The following is a 17,222-nucleotide window of genomic DNA, read 5'->3' as shown; positions in this document are numbered from 1 at the left end:
CCCCCAATATAAGATTCCAGCTGGTCTGGTGAGCCTTATAAATCAGTCTCGATCCAGTTGTAAAGGCAACATTCACCACAGCCGTTGTGTGCTGTGCTCTTCACCCTAATTTACGTATACAAGCTCATCTAACACATCAATAGTGCCGGAGCAGCAGGCAACTTCCTCGTCTCCATGGAAGCCATGAGCCCCAACGCGTTCAAGGCCGTCATGGACATCGATGTCCTCGGCACCTTCAACACCATCAAGTCCACCATGCCCTACCTCCTCAAAAGCCCCGACGCACGCATCATCTACGTATCCGCCACCTTCCACTACACCGGCATGCCTATGCAGGGCCACGTCGCAGCTGCCAAGGCGTCTGTTGACTCCCTCATGGCATCTGTAGCTCTGGAATACGGTCCGCGCGGCGTCACGAGCAACGTCATCTCTCCCGGCGCCATTGCCGACACTGAAGGCGCTGCCCGGCTTTTGACAGGTGATGCAGCTGCCCTCAAGCACCGCGCTAGAGCTATCCCCACTGGTCGTCTGGGAACCGTCAAGGATATTGATGATGCTACGGTGTACCTGTTCAGCTCTGCTGGCTCTCACGTTAACGGACACGTGTTGGTCGTTGACGGTGGTTCGTGGAGAAGACAGGGCTCACTTGCCATGGGCGGAGAGGATGTGAAGTACCCTGATTTCTTACTCGCAGACGGTGAGGAGCCCAAGGTGAAGCTGTAAATTAGCCGTGCTATGGGTCATGTTATAGTCGAAGAAAGGAGCTAGTATTATAATCAAGCTTTCGCCAGCTACGCGATATGTTTCGTTTCAACCCAAATGTGCGAGACGTTGGGAGACGCAAGGACAGTAGTGCATGCTTCACCAATGAATAAAATCCGACAGGAATGTCAACAATGGAGTTTGTGGAGAGCTATGTTTTTTTGGCTGGATAAAAGGTCAACCTGCTTGTTTGCTGACCGGAGCCCCGATGTCCCCATGTGCATGCCGCAATTGGGCCGAGTGACAAGAAGGGGACATCGAGCAACATAACCGATGAGCTTGGTGCGTACTACAAAGACATGTGACGTCTACAACAGACTAATATAAGGCTGCGTTGAGATCGATTGGGTGCAATCATGAGGTGAATAAGGAAGGGGAAGACAGCACGTCCGGTAGAAAGTAATCTCGAGACGAGGCAACTCTTCAACTCCAGTACATGACAAGCTTTTGCTGGTGAAAATGAATCCGGCGTACTTACCCAAGGTATAAAATTTCTCCAGGTTACTGCGGATGTGCATGATCCCTTCATGCAGGTCAAAACGGTTATGCGGTCCTTTCTCCACGTGTTGTTCCGTTGCCGCCCTCAAGGATGGTGTGGGAACGAGCATCATTTGGAACTCGTCTGATTCATGCAAATGATAAAACGATCGTGGCCGTACATGATGGGAGTGATGGCATTGCCCCGGTTTATTGACGGTGCCCTGACCCGTGCAGCCGCCGTTGGGGCCGTGGACGGCTGTCGGCGTTCCCCTGGGACAGGCAAGCCTCTTCCAACGGTAAAAGGCAGGATGGTTCTTTGCTACACATGGGAGGAGTTTCCGCACAATAAGAAGCGCATAGTGACGTCTGGTCTCTCTTTGAAAACTCCTTCGGCGTATCTTGTCAGGTAATTCGGGCCGTTGTGGGCTTCGTTGTGAACTTGTGGGCGGTCATATCGGGACGTTATCCGTTATCTGAGAATCAGTATTCCGTATCGGCGGGGAATGGCCGGAGATGCACGTTTCGCAAATTATCTGGATTGGCGTGGCGTTTTGATTTGGTTTGTTCGTCGCTCTTGGGTTTGCTGGGATGCAACTAGAATGGCAATGCTAAGAAGCCAATCCCTGATCAGCTCGTATCTCCCATGCTCGCTTTCTGAATCGGTTCAGTCTTGACTTGGGAATAGTATTCTTTTTCGCATCTCCACTGAGACATGCTGTCGAGACGAGAAAGAAGTTCTTTACATGAGCTTGCATTTGCATTAGCTTCGAAAAAATGAGCCACTTCGACTACGGCTGAACTGCGGCCGAATTAGTCCGTAGAATCAAGATCCAAGAGAGAGCATAGGAAGCCGTTGCAAGTGGTCAATGAAGAGAAGTTCCAACCTGAAAGGAGACAACAGTCCGCGGGCACTACACAACAGATGACAGCTTCGGACCATCGCTCGACAGGGGTGTACGGAGGTGAGGAAAAGCTATTGAGAAATACCGAATGAACCCTGACTCTGACGTTTGCACCCATCTGCCCGTTGCCATTGGCTTTTTGACCTCGAATGTTTGCAAACAGGTCCGGTTCAAATATTGGCCCGCTTTACGTATGGGCCAGGGATTGATTGATTGCTCAGCACGGCGGCACTGGAGTGCGCTGTATGGAGCAGAAGCTACGGTGGGGAAGGATGTTGACGGTAGTGGGCAGGTGCGACCCTGCCAACCTGTCATGCTCTGTTGCTGGTCGAACTGCTCCATTGAGCCTTCCCTAGCTCGCCCGTCCCGCGGGGCATCTGCTCCCCCTCACCAGATGGCTGCGGGTATCCTCCGATTCACGCATTCAGTCCCCGGGCTATATGAGGAGCTGGTCCCGCCAGGAACTTTTCAAAAATATTTCTTTTTGACTTCCCTTTGGACTTTGCTGAAGCTTCGTGCTCTGCTATCCTCTGTTGTATTCACTGGCTCGTGCAGGGCCCTCAATTGGACCTCTACCGGACCTTGGGATATCACAACACATCACTACACTTGGGACTTGTATACAGCCCAGACCCCCGCCAAGAAGACAATGCAATCCAAGCTCCTTGTTGCCTTGTCGGCCGCCGCCGCCACCACGCTCGTCTCGGCTGCCGAGGAGCGTGTATTGGGCGTCTACATCTTTCACCGCCATGGTGACCGCACCGCCAAGGCTTGGGCTCCTGTGAACCTGACTGCTCTCGGAGCCGAAGAGGTTCACTCGTCCGGATCCTTCTATCGCAAGCGCTACGTCCAGACCGACGCCTCGGTCCGCATTGCCGGTGTCAGCAGCAACAACCCCATCCTGTCTCAGCTCTCCGTTATTGCACCCCAGGATGCCGTTCTGTACAACTCGGCCCTGACGTTCCTCCAGGGACTGTACCCCCCTACTGGTCAGAGCGAGACTCTCGCCAACGGAACCAAGGTTGAGGGTCCTCTTGGCGGATACCAGTATATTCCTATCAACGCCATCAGCAATGCTGCTACGGCAAACAAGGCCGAAAACCAGGGTTGGCTCCAGGGTGCCAGCGGCTGTGACAATGGCGTCAAGAGCTCCAACGCCTACTTCACCTCCGCTGACTACCAGAAGACGTATGATGAGTCCTTGGACTTGTACCAGAGCATTCTGCCAGTTATCAACACCACTTATAACAAGGATGCTGCCAACTTCAAGAACGGCTACACTAGTACGTACCCCGCCATTTTCTGCGTTTCTCCTTCAGACACCGAAACAGCACCGAGAAGTATGATAAAAGATACTAATAGAGACAAGTTTGGGATTACATCAACGTCGCCAAGATCCACAACTCCTCTATTCCTTCTGACAATCTCATCAATAGCCAAACTTTTGACCGTCTCTTCAACCTTGCCTCCGTCCATGAGTGGAACCTTGCCTACAATGCCAGCGAACCCGTGCGTGCGATTGCTGGTTCCGTCCTGGCCGGCCAAATCCTGGATTCTCTACAGGCCATTGTCGACGGCACCAAGGGGACCGCCAGATTCAATGCCCAGTTCGGCGCCTACGGCACCTTCATGGCCTTCTTTGGTCTCGCGCAACTCCCCAAAGCCAGCCAGGATTTCTACGGCATTGTCGACTACGCCTCCTCCATGACCTTCGAGCTCTTCACCACCAGCACCGCCGCCAAGCCCAGCGCCGACGACATCAATGTCCGCTTCCTCTTCGCCAACGGGACTGCCGCCAACAACGAACTCAAACCTTTCCCTCTCTTCGGCCAGGACAAGACCTCTCTCTCCTGGAGCGACTTCAGGTCTGGCATGACCAAGTTCGCCATCGCCGACACCAAGCACTGGTGCACACTCTGCGGCAGCACCAGTAGCACCTGTGCGGCCAACTCCACCTCTGGCAGCGACGACCCTTCCACCCAGTCCAACGCCTCTTCTGACAACGGCGTCTCCAAACCCGTCGCGGGCGTCATTGGCGCTCTCGTCACCCTAATAGTCATCCTCGGCATTCAGGCCGCTGTCATGCTCTTGGGCGGTCTCCGCCTCGTCAAAAAGTCTACGTTGGCTAGAGCCAACAATGGCCCCGAGACCGCTGGCATCAAGGGTCAGTAGTGTCTTGTCGATGTCACCACTCGTTTTTATATTTTGTGGCTCCACAAGTTTAGAATGGAGCGGGATACCTGAAAGTGTCTAAAAATTTCCCTGAAAAAAAAAAGATCATCATGTACATAATGTAACTGTACATCGTGTAAATGTCTTACGGCCAACAACGAAAATGCATATTCATGGGTATAGGAAGGAAGGTCACACAACTAGGGCAATGCAGTGCCTGGAGAGTTTGTACATAGTCAGATACCACTTGATTGGATAATGAGACAAAATCATGCGAACAGTGAGAGTTACACATCATTTCTCCCATGTTGATTTGAAGTCTTGAATGTAAATTCCTATACAACACAGTCGGCCCACGTTTAGGTAGATTTCAACTAGGCTGCAAGCTGTTCATATTACTTTTCACTACAACCTGAAGATGAACCCCTTCAAGCCTAGAGTTCACGCCATGATATCCTGGCTGTAAATGCATTAAACCATCGATATTAGCTGCACCCAACTCCCCAGCAGTAATCCGACAATGACTTGTCCCCCCCCCAAAATGCATCAAAGAAACGACACTCCGGTAAGGAGGTATTACGATTATCGAAGACGAGTCAAGGCTAAAAGGTCGTTGCGGGTATAGAATGCTCTGATACGCTTCCCGAATATGTCTGTTTTAGTTAGAATGACTGCCTTCATGTGGGGGGGGGGGGGGGGGGGAGACGAGAAAACTTACACAGCGGTAGGCTGAGCAAACAAATCCCCATTTGGATAGATGCTACAATGAGAAACACGGTCCGGAATCCACCGCCAATAACCCAGTCGTACGCATAAAAGGTAAGAACGAAACTGAAAATGTTCTTGAAGATAATCATCAAGGTAAACCCTTCAATGGTTAAATCACCTGTAAATGGGTGTCAGTTTAAAAGGTAGGGTGAATCCATGTTAGCAGGACTTACGGTACGCGTCCACAATGTACAGTGAACTAGCAACACTGCCAATAACCATGCCGCCGACTTCAAAGGCAAAGAAAACCAACGGAACAGTGTACGGGTACTTGCCCGACAGCAGGTCGTTGGATGTAATGCCGAATCCGTATAACCCAATTCCTGCTGCAATGAGCATAGGAATAACAAGGATAAGTCGAAACTCGGGCTCGTAGATGCCATTGTTACGCTTTGTGAGCGCCTTTGCGGTTGTATCGGCCAAAAGACCAGAAATAATAAAACCCAACAAGGCTCCCAGAAAAGGCGCGGTGTAAGTATACCCGGCCTTTTCCTCGCCCCAAAAGAATGGTGGTCCAATAAAGACGACAGCAATAATAACACCAATGAAGATGGTCCATCCAATCATAGCACCCTGGATGAGGCAGCCCCAAACAAAGGCAGGGTTTAAGATAAGGGGGAATGGCCGTAGAAATAGGACCCAATAGCGTTCATGAGTCTTTCTGCCGTCGAACAACGACATTGACTCGACAAAGGTCTTCACTGGTGTATTCGCGTGGCCGATTGGCTGCATCGCCGACGACTTCGGGAAGAAGATAAAACCATGGGGGCGAGGAGGTTCGACAGGTTGGGGAGCCGTAGAGCTAGGAGAACTCGTGGAAGGGTTCAGTTTCTCCTCTTCGACCACGCTATCGATGTTGAGTTTCGCCTCGCGTCTGTAGGCAGTCTCGGGACAGAAGAGGAACACCGCAGGGAATGTGACGGCCGAGAAGATGGCTAACAGATAGAAGGTCCACTGCCAACCAATCGTGTGTGTGATTTTGCCCACGACAACAGGGGTAAAGAAGGCACCTCCAAAGACGGCCAAATTGGTGAAGGCCATGCGGACACCGCGCTGGTGGACGCAGTACAAATCACCGACAGCGGCATTGAGCAAACTTTCGAATGGAGCGGCACCGATGCCCTGGAAGGCGCGGGCCGCGGCGAGGCTGTTGTAATGAGATTTTTGATCTCGCGACTGACCAAACGGGGCATCTCTAGCCTTTGGAGGGAAGTTGCCGGTAGCACCACCCCAGGCGCTGGAAAAGATGACAAAGATGATGCCAATCAGGAACAGATGGCGTTTGCCCCAAATGCGACCAGAGGGAACGAAGAAGATTGCAGCACAACCAGCGCCGAGCAGATAGTAGCCCGTTAACGCGGCGGTATCCGACAGAGTGGCGCTGAAGTAGGCGGAAATAACAAGTGTGTTGGAAGCTAGAATGGCGCCGAGGGCGGTGGCCAAGATGGCAGCAAAGCACAGGGTGAAGGTGATTAGATCACGCTTCCATATTGGCCAATTGAGGGGATCGTTGGGGTCATCAGAAGGTTGAGGAACCTATGTATGCGAGTTGCAAAATGGCATCAGCTTCCGTCAGAGACTCTCGGATTGCAATTTGGAGGCAAGTTTAACGTTCATCGTTGGCAGGACGTGGGAGGCGGGACATACGAGGATGATGTGGGAAATGGGATCGGATTTCAAGTGTTGTTCATTGTCGGAAGCCTCTTGTGGGCGGTTTGGGTCGTCAAAGTATCTTGTGGTACCTGAGTAAATCGGATTCAGTAAGTGGTTGCCGTCATCTTGTGCAACTTGGCGTGCGACGGAGGCGAGTGGGCATACCTGGGACCCTTTCGTGGCCACGAGCTTCGAGAATTCCTAGGCCCATCTTTATGCTCTACCGCCGTGTCTTTGAACAGTCGAGTTCTGGGTGTCAGCGAGAAGACAAGAGGCGCATGGCGATTAAAAGGGAGCGCAAGGGAGACCTCTAGGGAGATGGAGGGACGCGGAGGATGTGAGATGGGATCAAGGTTACATGTACGGAAAATATGCAGGGTGAGGACTAGAATCTATGGGGACCAGGGATGTTTATTAAAGTGTCGACGGTCTGCGACATTCTGACAGGGACTACTCCGTACTCCATACTCCGTACTCCGTAATAGCTGCCAGTCCACGCGCCAGCTCCAGGGCGGCGTCATTGGGGCGTTGACGGCGGGCCCGAGGCACCTCGTCGCCGTGGGAAGGAGCAGTGCAAGCTGCTATCCGAATTGGGTTGCGCGCCAAGAACTCATGGAACTCCATGTCACCAACACCAGACTCTGCTCATGACGAGTACTGGAGACCTCGGAACCATCGACGGAGTACCCGTTGCTACACTTTCAGGCATCTTCCGTCACTTACCAAAAAGCCTGCGTTACGTGTCATCTAGTCCAAGAGCCAGCAAAAGCACACACTCATGTCGTGGCCTACACCCATGGCCGTGGCGCATCGGGACCACAGCTGCATCATGAAGCCCATGACACCATGAGCACAGCAGAGCCGTCTCGCTCCTCTCACTCGAACGCTGCGGGACGCATCTTTCGCCAACGGCTCCTGCCGCTCGTCTTGGTCCGGAATGCGGAACGACCATACTTGATCTTGTACTCCGTAGCGTGCCACGCAACATGGCACCTAGGCGTTCTCCCGCACGACGTCGGTAAGCAATCAAAGACGGACGCCACCCTCCAGCACAGAATCCCCCCAGCCAGTCAGCATATGTCGGAAATGTCCAGGACCTGCGCAAGGAGCTACTCATTAACAGGTGTGGGAAGCCCCTTGAGGCGTTTGCACAATAGTAGCACCAGCATACGCAGACATTCAACCCGTTTAAGAATTTGACTCGACTCCGAACGGCCCAAAGGAGACACCGATGGAAACCCCCGTGCTAGTCGACAAGCTGTCTTTACGACCACGATTCATTAGTGGTACTACCAGTAACCAAGGGCCCCAAAGAGAAGCTGTGCAAGACCACAGGAGTCGTGCGTGGTGTGTTGTCGTCGGTCAACCTAAAGACCTGTGGGTTATGTTCGCCACGGGACTTGCAACGACCTCGAAGTTCGCTCTTTTTCCAAGGAGTTACCCGCTCTATTCCTTTTGTCGGCAAGTATGCGAACACGAAAACGAACATGGGGGGCGGCCAATGCGGGGGGAATTCGCCATGATCTACTACTTGAACATGATCCAACAAGCCCCGAATTGGGACATTTTCTGCTCCCTATTTTGGATATAGACCTAAACGCTTCGAATAGGGTCGAAAATTTGCCCCATGTTGGCAGTACATGGTTAAAGGGAAGCGTAGGCTATCTATACCTTCTGAAATCTTCTCGGCATTGCCTTTTGAGTCTCTTCTCAATATCCATTGGAAGTCGCAATAAATCTAACTGCTGCCAACGTTTTCGGGGACCGTGACGCGCCAAGGAACAGCTGCATCCCTAGGACCATTTATTTATCGGCCGATTCGTGCAGGAAGATGCGTTACACATGTGCGACTCTCATGTCCGCTGCCCAGTCTTGATTCAATTTGCGGGGTAGTACCGAGTACTCGATGCATGTGTTTCGTTTCCTACGGAGCAACTCGGCCTGAGAAAGGTCCGGAAGGCCAGTTTCGCAAGCTGCTAGTACCGTCAAAGCGACCCAAGTATATGTGAAACATTTTGTGGAATATCGATCAGCAAAGGAGACTTGTCTTGCTAGCATCCAGACTTCCAGATGTGCTATCAAATTCAGTGATGTCAGCAGCCGGCACATTCAGCTGATTGCATACAAACACCGTGTAATACATCACAGATTTTCCCGCCGAGGCCTTCACATGACGGTATTTCCCCTACAATTATGATTTCTACTGTCAAAGTTTGCAGCGGCCCTTTCGCCTCCTCTGATGTATTGACATGGAGAGTAAAATCTGCCAAGCTACCAACCGTGTGAAACCAACGGCAGGCTGTCTTGTGCTCACTACGTACATGGTACTACATTACTTTTCTTCTTGATTTATACAATGGTTCCATTCCACATGTAAGCCGGAGATGATGGTCATATCTTTGACCTGGGGCCAATAAAGAATGGGCGCTCATCGTAAGACCTCAAGCCCCCGAGTCCTAGCAATGTCCCACCAACAGAATAAGTAGCGACAACATATCGTGCATGAATTCCATCCTCGATAGATTCAACATCATCACTAGTCCCGCTTCTTCTGTTTCTCAATCCAGGTATTCCACTCGCCAACCAAGACACAAAGCCCTTCAACCGTGCTACAAACCCCCTCATAGCCCAACCCTCCCTCGCCAACCGGCCTCCTCGCATCCCCATCATCAGCAATCTGTGTAACCGCCGAGTCCACAATGCCTGGTTGGAACAGACACATGGGCTCCGCCGGCTCTCTCAGCCCTAGCCTTCCCAAAGCCGGCATCTTCTTCAAAAGCACGCAGTAGGCCTCGATCGCAAACGCCACCAGCAGCAACACCGCCGGCGGGGGGTAGTCTACCTGGAGCCCCGTAACGCTCAGCTCATCCAGCAAGAGATAGAGGTCATCAAAGCGCATCGCCGGGCCCTCGTCCGTCACCGTAAACGGCCTCCCGGACACGGCCGCGCCGGCGTCACCCACCAGCGCCTCCTGGAGAAGCAGATGCGCGAGCGAGACGTTCCTCGCGCCGACCCAGCTCTGGACCCAGGGCGCCGAAAAAGTAGGCACCCGACCGCGCCGCAGCATCCGCCCGATAATGTGGTCGTCCCTGTGGCCGTACACGCCATTGCCGGGACGAATACACCCCGTCCGGAAGCCGGGAGTGTTTGCAGCACACACCACGCGCTCGGCCTCGGCCTTGCTTCGCGCATAGTTGCTCGGGAACTCAGACGGCGACTTGGGCGGCTTGAAAAAGTCCCTGTCGGAGAGGTACTGGATCAAGTTGCGTGGGTGACGGCGCCACGGGAGCGAGAACCAGTGCACCGCGCGGGCGGCCACGTGGGAGCTTGAGGTGAAGATGAAGATGTCGGCACCGGCTTTCTGCGCAGCAGAGATGGAGTTTGCCGTCCCGACCACGTTGACCCGCGAACAGCGCGTGTAGAACAGCGTATGTCGCTCATAGGGCCGGATCACGGCTGCCGTGTGGAAGACCGTTAGTGGCAGGCGGGCGACTGATGATGGCCATGGTGTCTCAAAGGCCGCCGCCGTCGATACGTCGGATGTAATGTCCGCTTGGGCAAACAATACCCGGGATGCTCGCCCAGAGATGCTGAACTCGTCACGGGAGGGCGGCCGAATGTCCACCAGTCGAATTGCTGATGGTGGTGTCCCGCCGTCCAAGAGGTCAAGGATAATTTGAGCTCCAACAAGACCTGGGGTTTAGCAAGTCAGTCAATGGGCGTCAACAGACAAATTTCAAACGACCCAAAAGATCCCAGAGACAGGGTGGCCAACCGGAACCACCAACAACGATATATCTTCTGTTCAGCCTTGGCGGGTGATTCTTGCGAAAGTCGATCCCTTCAGCTTTAATCTTTGCGTCAACTCTGCGAACGTATTCTCGGGTCAATGCCTCTGCCTTGTAAATAGATATACCCGACGACAGTTCTGGAGTCCGCGTCATAATCTTGTTCAGCCGCACAATGAACACAACCACTCCAAGTAGCACAAGCAGCGATAATAGAATCATGGTGATGGTCGAATGACGCCGGTATAGGGCCTACAGGCAACCACTGTTGGACAGCAGCCAAGATGCCTTCAACTCGTTCTTGTCCCATCTTATGTCTTATGTGCACCTTGAGCAAGTTTGGATCCGGCCGCTTCTGCCGTCAATGGCATTAAGCGCTAGCAACGTCGCTTAAGCATGGTAGCTTCCGGACCCATCGATTTCGATACGCATGCCACTCCTAGCACCCAAAAACATCGGAAGCAACCTTACTGGACATGCAATTACCTAGGCACCTAGGTATGAATGCAATGGCACAGACACGTGAATTGAACCATCATACCACACCAATCTGCAGATGCATGTTATATAACTAGCACTATTTTAACGACTCTGCCAAAAGTGGAAGCCCCCCCCCGCACAGCTTCATTCAACTGTCTGCTGATGTCAATCCTCATTGTGTCCGGCCAATATCTGCACACTTTCATGTTACTTCACCAGGTCACCAAAACCGTACTGGACCTTTTCGCGCATCCTCCTCTGCGAGGGAGTTGCCGAAAGTCAACCCACCGTCATTTGACTGTCCGTTGTCATTGTAATGCCCGATCTTATCTAGGCTTCCAATCATCTTCAGAGCCGGGCCATATAGGCTAAAGAACAGACCTTGGGATGAAAGATCTTCAGAACTCCACGATGATCTACCACCAATAGACAAGCCGGAATTTTCTTGCATGATTTTCTCCATTCTTGATGAGGTTAGGTACGCCTCGAACCACATTTTGGGGTTGTAGTCGCCCTGGCGCTTAAAAACACTCCATTGCCGACGATTGTCCCGCGTATCACCTGGCGACAGCTTCTGTGTCATTACAACAGAAAGATTGCTATCCATCGTATTGGTGCTTGAATATTTTGCCACATGACATATCGCGACTCCTTCGATTACAAGACCCAGTTTCTCATTGGCTGTAAGCTCAAGGGCCGTGATCCCATTCGGAACTGGACTAAAAAGACAGGTTAGTAGCTCGCTCACGCACATTGAAAGTTGTTATTCGCTTCAACTTACTTAATGTGGAGAGAGTTCACAATAATCTGGCCAAAAACTCGATGAAGTACAGACATGTCCAAGTTCTTGGAACTATCTCCGCACACTTTAATGTCCCATGGGTGTTGAGGGCAGTGGACCAGGACGGAGCCCAGCTCTATGACTGGCCCCTGACACGTGTAATCGAATGTGTCCGCATTGATTTCTACAAAGAATGTCTCCCCTTTGAAGTTGCACGTAACCCGGAGTATAATCTCGATAACTGGCTTTGTCCACATCGGTATTGGTGTTGATGTCCCGGCTATTGCGTCGGCATCTGGTCCAATTGTGGATAGGACTGTAGAGAACCGAAGGTGTCCAGATGGTGTTGCATCTTCCAAATCGTCAAGAAGGTTGGCCATTCTCCGAAATGGGCCACTGAATGGGCCATTGAAGTCACTGGTAACATCAACTTGTTCGGCAGCAAAATTTACTATGTAAAATCGACCAAACTTAAGACGGACTGTGGCGTGACCAGGTGCAAACTGCATCATGGAGGCTAACGATTTAATGCGCTCTTCCAAAGACCTGGCTATTTCTGTGTCCACGCGTGGACGACCGCTTGAATGGATTGTTTTCTCCATACTGCAGTCTCCAGGTGGAAGAGGGCTAGCCATATGAGAGCTTGGCAAAGACTGATTGTCATTCTGCGTAGACTGAATGTAATGGTTAGTCCAAGCTTGCGGGGAAATAAGGCTTGGGAATTGTATTACCTCTAACGGTAGTGTTGTGCTGGTGGAGGACAGGGGTATAAGTTCCATTAGCTCAATTGGTGCACAGTCATCTAAGAGGCTTTGTTGCTGTTTGCTTGACAGCTGTCCCCGAGAGCAGTCAATATTAATATCCTCGTCAAAGCAAATGAGGTTCTCTGACTTGAGAGAGTCATTAGATGCGTGGCGGGTGGGGAATCGAGGCGAAAAACGGCTTGTAATAGTAGTCTTTAGAAGCGTGGTATGAGAGATCCCATCTGTAGAAGCTGTGCCCATGCCTGGGGACGAAGAACCACCTTCACATGCAGTCAAAAGATCTACATTTGGACCTTGCTGTGTCGCTTGTTGATCTTGAAGGATGAGCACTTCTGCTTTCTTGAAGAGGTTTGAGATGGCACTGGCTTCTTTGCTCTTATACCTATAGCCATTAAATACGCTAAATGACTTGGTTTTTTTCGGTTCAATGCCTCCCTTACAGGGATAACTTGTCGAATCAGATTTCCAGCCATCTTTCCTCTTCGTAGCAGTCCTGATAGTCACGGCCGATCTTAGCAACCGGTATTCAGTTTTCATGTCCTGGCTGGTAGCGTATGTGGTCTGCAGGAGACCAATTTGAGACAGGTACTTATAGACAAACTTTGTTTTGCCCTCGCTCTCATTATAGATGAGATGATGTTTGTGGTCAGAGATGGTTAACTAGAGATCAAGAAGTTAGTAATATATATAACTCCGCCTTCAATATCCTATAGACTTACTGCACACTGTAGGAGGTTATCTAGAATGGCGACTGCTTTGGTTATCGCATGTTCGCCTGCGTTGCTACCGAGATATAGCATTGTCCCTCCTAAATTATGAGACATGTCGCAGTCCAGCAGCGGCCCAAGGCCTTCGAAGGAATCAGGAAAGCCTAGATGATGCCATCCATCAGGTAGTTTTGTCAGTCTTTCAAACGTATACCCTTTCTCCATCACTAGCCCGGTCCATGTCTGCTTATACGATAACGCTTGCATAGCCGCTGGGTATCTATAGTTATCCAAGGCTCGCCCATAGTCTTCTTGTGAGGTCAAAAGCGCGGCCCAGGGCATAGCATGTGGAGAGGACATAATGTCAAGTCGTAGCTCACTGGTTGCGTACCCCAATGCTCTGTCGGCTACACGACATTCATCGATAAATTTCGACAAACATCCTTTAATCATGTCTGTAACTTCGGCTTGCCAAAGATTATGCGTCATAACCTTGAACCATGGAACCTGGGGCTCATAGAGGATTTCTAAAATACGCTGATTCTGCTCCTGATTAGTTTTTGCATGCAAAGAGGGTTTATCCTTAAAGTCTAAGAAAACTTGCCTCTCCGTTCCATTCTTCCACCCAAGTCATGACCTGTTTGACGCCACTCGGCCTCAATGGTGGATTTGAAGCAATATAAAATTCGATCCACGGACAAGAATCCATGGTTTCGATTTGACACGATTGGCTGGTGAACCGAAAGGCGGCACTCCAGCACGGAGGCCGCTTGGGATCTGTTCGTCTACCATTGTCTTAGCAAAAATCGAAGCAACAAGGTCGGACGTGCACTGTGGAAGAGCAATATGGCCCTGAGAGACCTCGATCGTGGCTCATTCAATCCACGAGGTAGCACATTGCACATCTTACCAACAAAGGCGAGCTGAGTTGCTCTGAAGGCTTGCAGGTAGAATTGCGACAATGACTGAAAGTCATAACTAGTAAATCATTAGAATCAGTTGACATATTTCCATTTCCTAGTGATATACATACATCCAAGTCACCAAGACTGGGTTTTTCATGGCTAAAGTTAGCAGATGGAACAAGAAAGCAACAAGGTTCGTCGGTCCGTTGAATACCTTGGTGCTCAAGTAGGTAGTACAGTGCTGAAGAGGTGAGGAAAAGTGGCCAGAACTTTGGAAGAAGTGATGAGAGAAAGTAAAGCCGGATGCAAAACAAAAAGCAGAGTCGTAGTAACCCATCCAGGTTTCACTTGTGGCATATATATGCAAAGAGTCAGCATAGGCATATTGCTAATGCAACACAGGAAACTCACCTGCTGAAGGGAACGAAATGTCGCGCCAGAGGTATGTCCTCTCGCCACAGACTGCAGAAATATGAAGAAGAAGAGGAGGAAGAGGAAGAGGGAGAAAACAAGGGGCGAGAAAAGCACGCGAGTATTATGTATGACAGTGCCAGCTGGCTGCACCTGCCCGACGACACCCACATGCACTGACTGCAGGCACGCTCGCACCAAGTCGGATTCGGAAACTTCTAGATTGTAAGTATCACCGAAACAAGCACACACAATTTATTGATAATCAACTAGGGGGTATCTGGCGTGTTACCAAGTATAGTTCAGAAAAGTGAAGAAAAAAGACGTATCCATGCCATCCCATGTTTGTTGTATCATCAATGCATGCTTCCTGCCGCCTACTCATCCTTCTGTATAGTGTACTCCCTTCTCTCTTCCAAAGCACCGGGCCTGAAAGAAAAATTGATGTCAAAAAGCCAAGACTCAGATGACCCAAGTCCACCAAGTACGACGCAAAATAATAATAATATGCAGCAGGTTTAACATGTGCGAGGATACTAGATTGGTCTGAATGAGAAAAAGCCAAGAAAGAGACCAAAAACGCCGCCAAGCGCCTCATCATAATCCCCCCTCTTTATGGATTGAACGGGGACCGAGACTGCGGGAGACATCGTATCCTATTCCGTGGTGGCCAACCTATCGTTGTTGACGTGTTCGTCTATACTGGTGGTGACGTAAATGCAATAACAGGTGTAAAAAGCAAGTGTTCCATGGTTGAAATTGACGCTGTGAAGCTGCAATGTCCCCGAAGCTATAGCAGAAGTCTGATGACGGAATCGGAAAGTAGCGTAGCGGCTGAGCGTGTTGGTAGGTAGTTAGCAACAGCTCGTTGGGAAACTGTTGTAGGGGAACCATGTTGTTCCCTCATTGCGCGCCTCTGACGTTCTCTTTGACGTTCAAGGCCCACTTCAGCTTATGAAGGGCTTCTCTCGCCTCATCCAGCTGCTTCTCCTGTTCGGTTTGTCTCTTCTTCGCGTTGGTCTTGATGTCTTTCAGGTCCTCTTCTTGAGTCCTCTTATACTCCTCAAATAGACGAGCGATCTCTTCCTTTTCCCGCCTTAGCTCTTTAATATTGTTGTCTTGTTGTTCACACAAGTCCCTCAGTGTGGTGATCTTCTCATCGTCAGACCTCCGTTCGTCGACAATGGTTGTGATTTCCCCCCTCATTTTAGACACAGCACGTTTGACTTCCTCGCCTTGGTCTCGCCAGTGAGAGGAGATGGCGTTATATCGGCCTTCCATCAACTGCGCATAGCTTGTTGCCTCTTCTACGCGGACCTTTGACTCGTTCTTGACCCTTTCTAGTTCGTCTTTCCAGCTTCTTTCGCTCGCCACTGCTGCCTGTGTTTTCCTCTTCTCGAGTTCCACCGCACCCGTAAGCGACTCTACCTGACGTTCTTTCCGAGCCAACAGCGTTTTTGTTACATTTGCTTCCAGCAAGCGACCCTCGTACTCGCTCATGATTCGCTCCATTTTGTCTTCTAGCAATTTAGCAGCCTGCTTGGCCTCCTCTGCGCGCAACCGCTCAATTTTGATGTCTCGCTTTAGGGCGTCATTGTCGCTAACAAGCTTATTGATGACGCGTCCCGTCTTTCCTAGGCCAGCTTTTCCAATTGTTGAATCCCATTGTCCATTGTCCATTTCTTCCGGCAGCATCGATGGGTCATGTACGAGGCACGGCTCAACCGCTCGCACGCCATTGCCGTGCCACCTTGAAGGCGTCGTCTCAGCTCCACTGTCCTGCTTTAACCTGGTCGTCGAAGGTGTCTTGTCTTGTTCGGCATCTGTGCCCGGCATGATTGAGGCGGTACCGGTGGCGGAACTGACGTTACTGGAAAGGGCACTGCGTCTGCTGTCGGGACTGGACTCGGAGCCGTCGAGACTGGGAACACTGCGAATAGTGGCCGACCTCGCAAGAGCGTGTTTCGCAGCGTTGTTTGCCGGACGCGGGGTCGTCATACTGTTTACCGTGCCGGTCGACGCTGGCGCAAGGGTCTTTGCTGAAGCATCTAGTTGTGCTTGGCCATGTGCAGGTTTCGGAGCTGCGAGAAAACACGTATGTATTAGAAGAAAGGTCGGTTTGGCCTTTTGAAAAGACGGCGGGCGTGAATGAAAGGGAAAGCAAGGCGGACTGTGCTCAAAGCGTTGTCCCCTTTGCGAGGAGGTAAGACTGAGGCTGACTGATGTGAGGGTGACAAGCCGAGACAAGCAGAGCACTCTCGAGGAGGCCAGGCCGGGCACCACGGATATCAGGGTCCTTGCGAGCAAATGTACGGTACAAAGGGAAGGGGCAATCAATCGTACCGTGCGCAGTGTCTCGATGGATAGCAAAGTCTCGCTTCTGTAGTCGCTTCATGAACATTTCGCAGAAGAGTAGATGAGTGCACACGTCGCCGTGTCTTGTTGCACGATCCCCGGCTCGAGTGATAGACGGTCCGTGGGTGGTGGATGTGTGTGTGGAGTCAGGAGAACAGGCGAGTTAGCGGCGGGTGGTCGCGGTGCTGTCAGGCACAGCGCCGCCATCAATTGATCGTAGGTGCATACACCCACTGATGTAATCTTGACAGTCTGTCTGGTGGCAGAAGCATACACTAACATACTACAGCACAT

The 17,222-nt window shown here is 51.2% G+C and overlaps 6 protein-coding genes across 6 annotated transcripts in view; 2 read left to right on the top strand and 4 right to left on the bottom strand.

The window, feature by feature from the left end:
• Window positions 1-723, top strand: part of MAA_04291 (sporulation protein SPS19) — a gene marked incomplete at both ends in the record, with an annotated part of 1,519 nt that extends 796 nt beyond the window's left edge. The window contains one exon of the mRNA XM_007822289.1: window positions 144-723. Coding sequence (XP_007820480.1) covers window positions 144-723 — 580 coding nt within the window. The remainder of the gene's footprint in view (window positions 1-143) is intronic.
• Window positions 724-2,457: 1,734 nt separating this feature from the next.
• MAA_04292 (Histidine phosphatase superfamily, clade-2) lies at window positions 2,458-4,316 on the top strand (the record flags this gene model as incomplete). Its single annotated transcript, XM_007822290.2, has 2 exons — window positions 2,458-3,427; window positions 3,514-4,316. 2 exons carry the CDS (start codon window positions 2,458-2,460, stop codon window positions 4,314-4,316), a joined length of 1,773 nt encoding a protein of 590 aa, XP_007820481.2.
• A 582-nt stretch (window positions 4,317-4,898) lies between these two features.
• Window positions 4,899-6,948, bottom strand: MAA_04293 (major facilitator superfamily transporter; the record flags this gene model as incomplete). The annotated part of the gene is made up of 5 exons (XM_007822291.2): window positions 4,899-4,969; window positions 5,035-5,202; window positions 5,258-6,620; window positions 6,732-6,826; window positions 6,903-6,948. The coding sequence occupies 5 exons, from the start codon at window positions 6,946-6,948 to the stop codon at window positions 4,899-4,901; spliced, it is 1,743 nt and encodes a 580-aa protein (XP_007820482.2).
• A 2,325-nt stretch (window positions 6,949-9,273) lies between these two features.
• On the bottom strand, window positions 9,274-10,747 carry MAA_04294 (3-beta hydroxysteroid dehydrogenase/isomerase; the record flags this gene model as incomplete). Its single annotated transcript, XM_007822292.2, has 2 exons — window positions 9,274-10,430; window positions 10,513-10,747. 2 exons carry the CDS (start codon window positions 10,745-10,747, stop codon window positions 9,274-9,276), a joined length of 1,392 nt encoding a protein of 463 aa, XP_007820483.2.
• A 478-nt stretch (window positions 10,748-11,225) lies between these two features.
• MAA_04295 (uncharacterized protein) lies at window positions 11,226-13,617 on the bottom strand (the record flags this gene model as incomplete). The annotated part of the gene is made up of 4 exons (XM_007822293.2): window positions 11,226-11,724; window positions 11,787-12,460; window positions 12,518-13,210; window positions 13,270-13,617. The coding sequence occupies 4 exons, from the start codon at window positions 13,615-13,617 to the stop codon at window positions 11,226-11,228; spliced, it is 2,214 nt and encodes a 737-aa protein (XP_007820484.2).
• A 1,859-nt stretch (window positions 13,618-15,476) lies between these two features.
• MAA_04296 (uncharacterized protein) lies at window positions 15,477-16,974 on the bottom strand (the record flags this gene model as incomplete). The annotated part of the gene is made up of 2 exons (XM_007822294.1): window positions 15,477-16,654; window positions 16,794-16,974. The coding sequence occupies 2 exons, from the start codon at window positions 16,972-16,974 to the stop codon at window positions 15,477-15,479; spliced, it is 1,359 nt and encodes a 452-aa protein (XP_007820485.1).
• Window positions 16,975-17,222: the final 248 nt, after the last annotated feature.

This window comes from Metarhizium robertsii (assembly GCF_000187425.2).
Source record: "Metarhizium robertsii ARSEF 23 chromosome Unknown MAA_Scf_5, whole genome shotgun sequence".
Classification (NCBI taxonomy): Eukaryota; Fungi; Ascomycota; class Sordariomycetes; order Hypocreales; family Clavicipitaceae; genus Metarhizium; species Metarhizium robertsii.
This window is presented reverse-complemented; position numbering and strand designations above follow the sequence as displayed.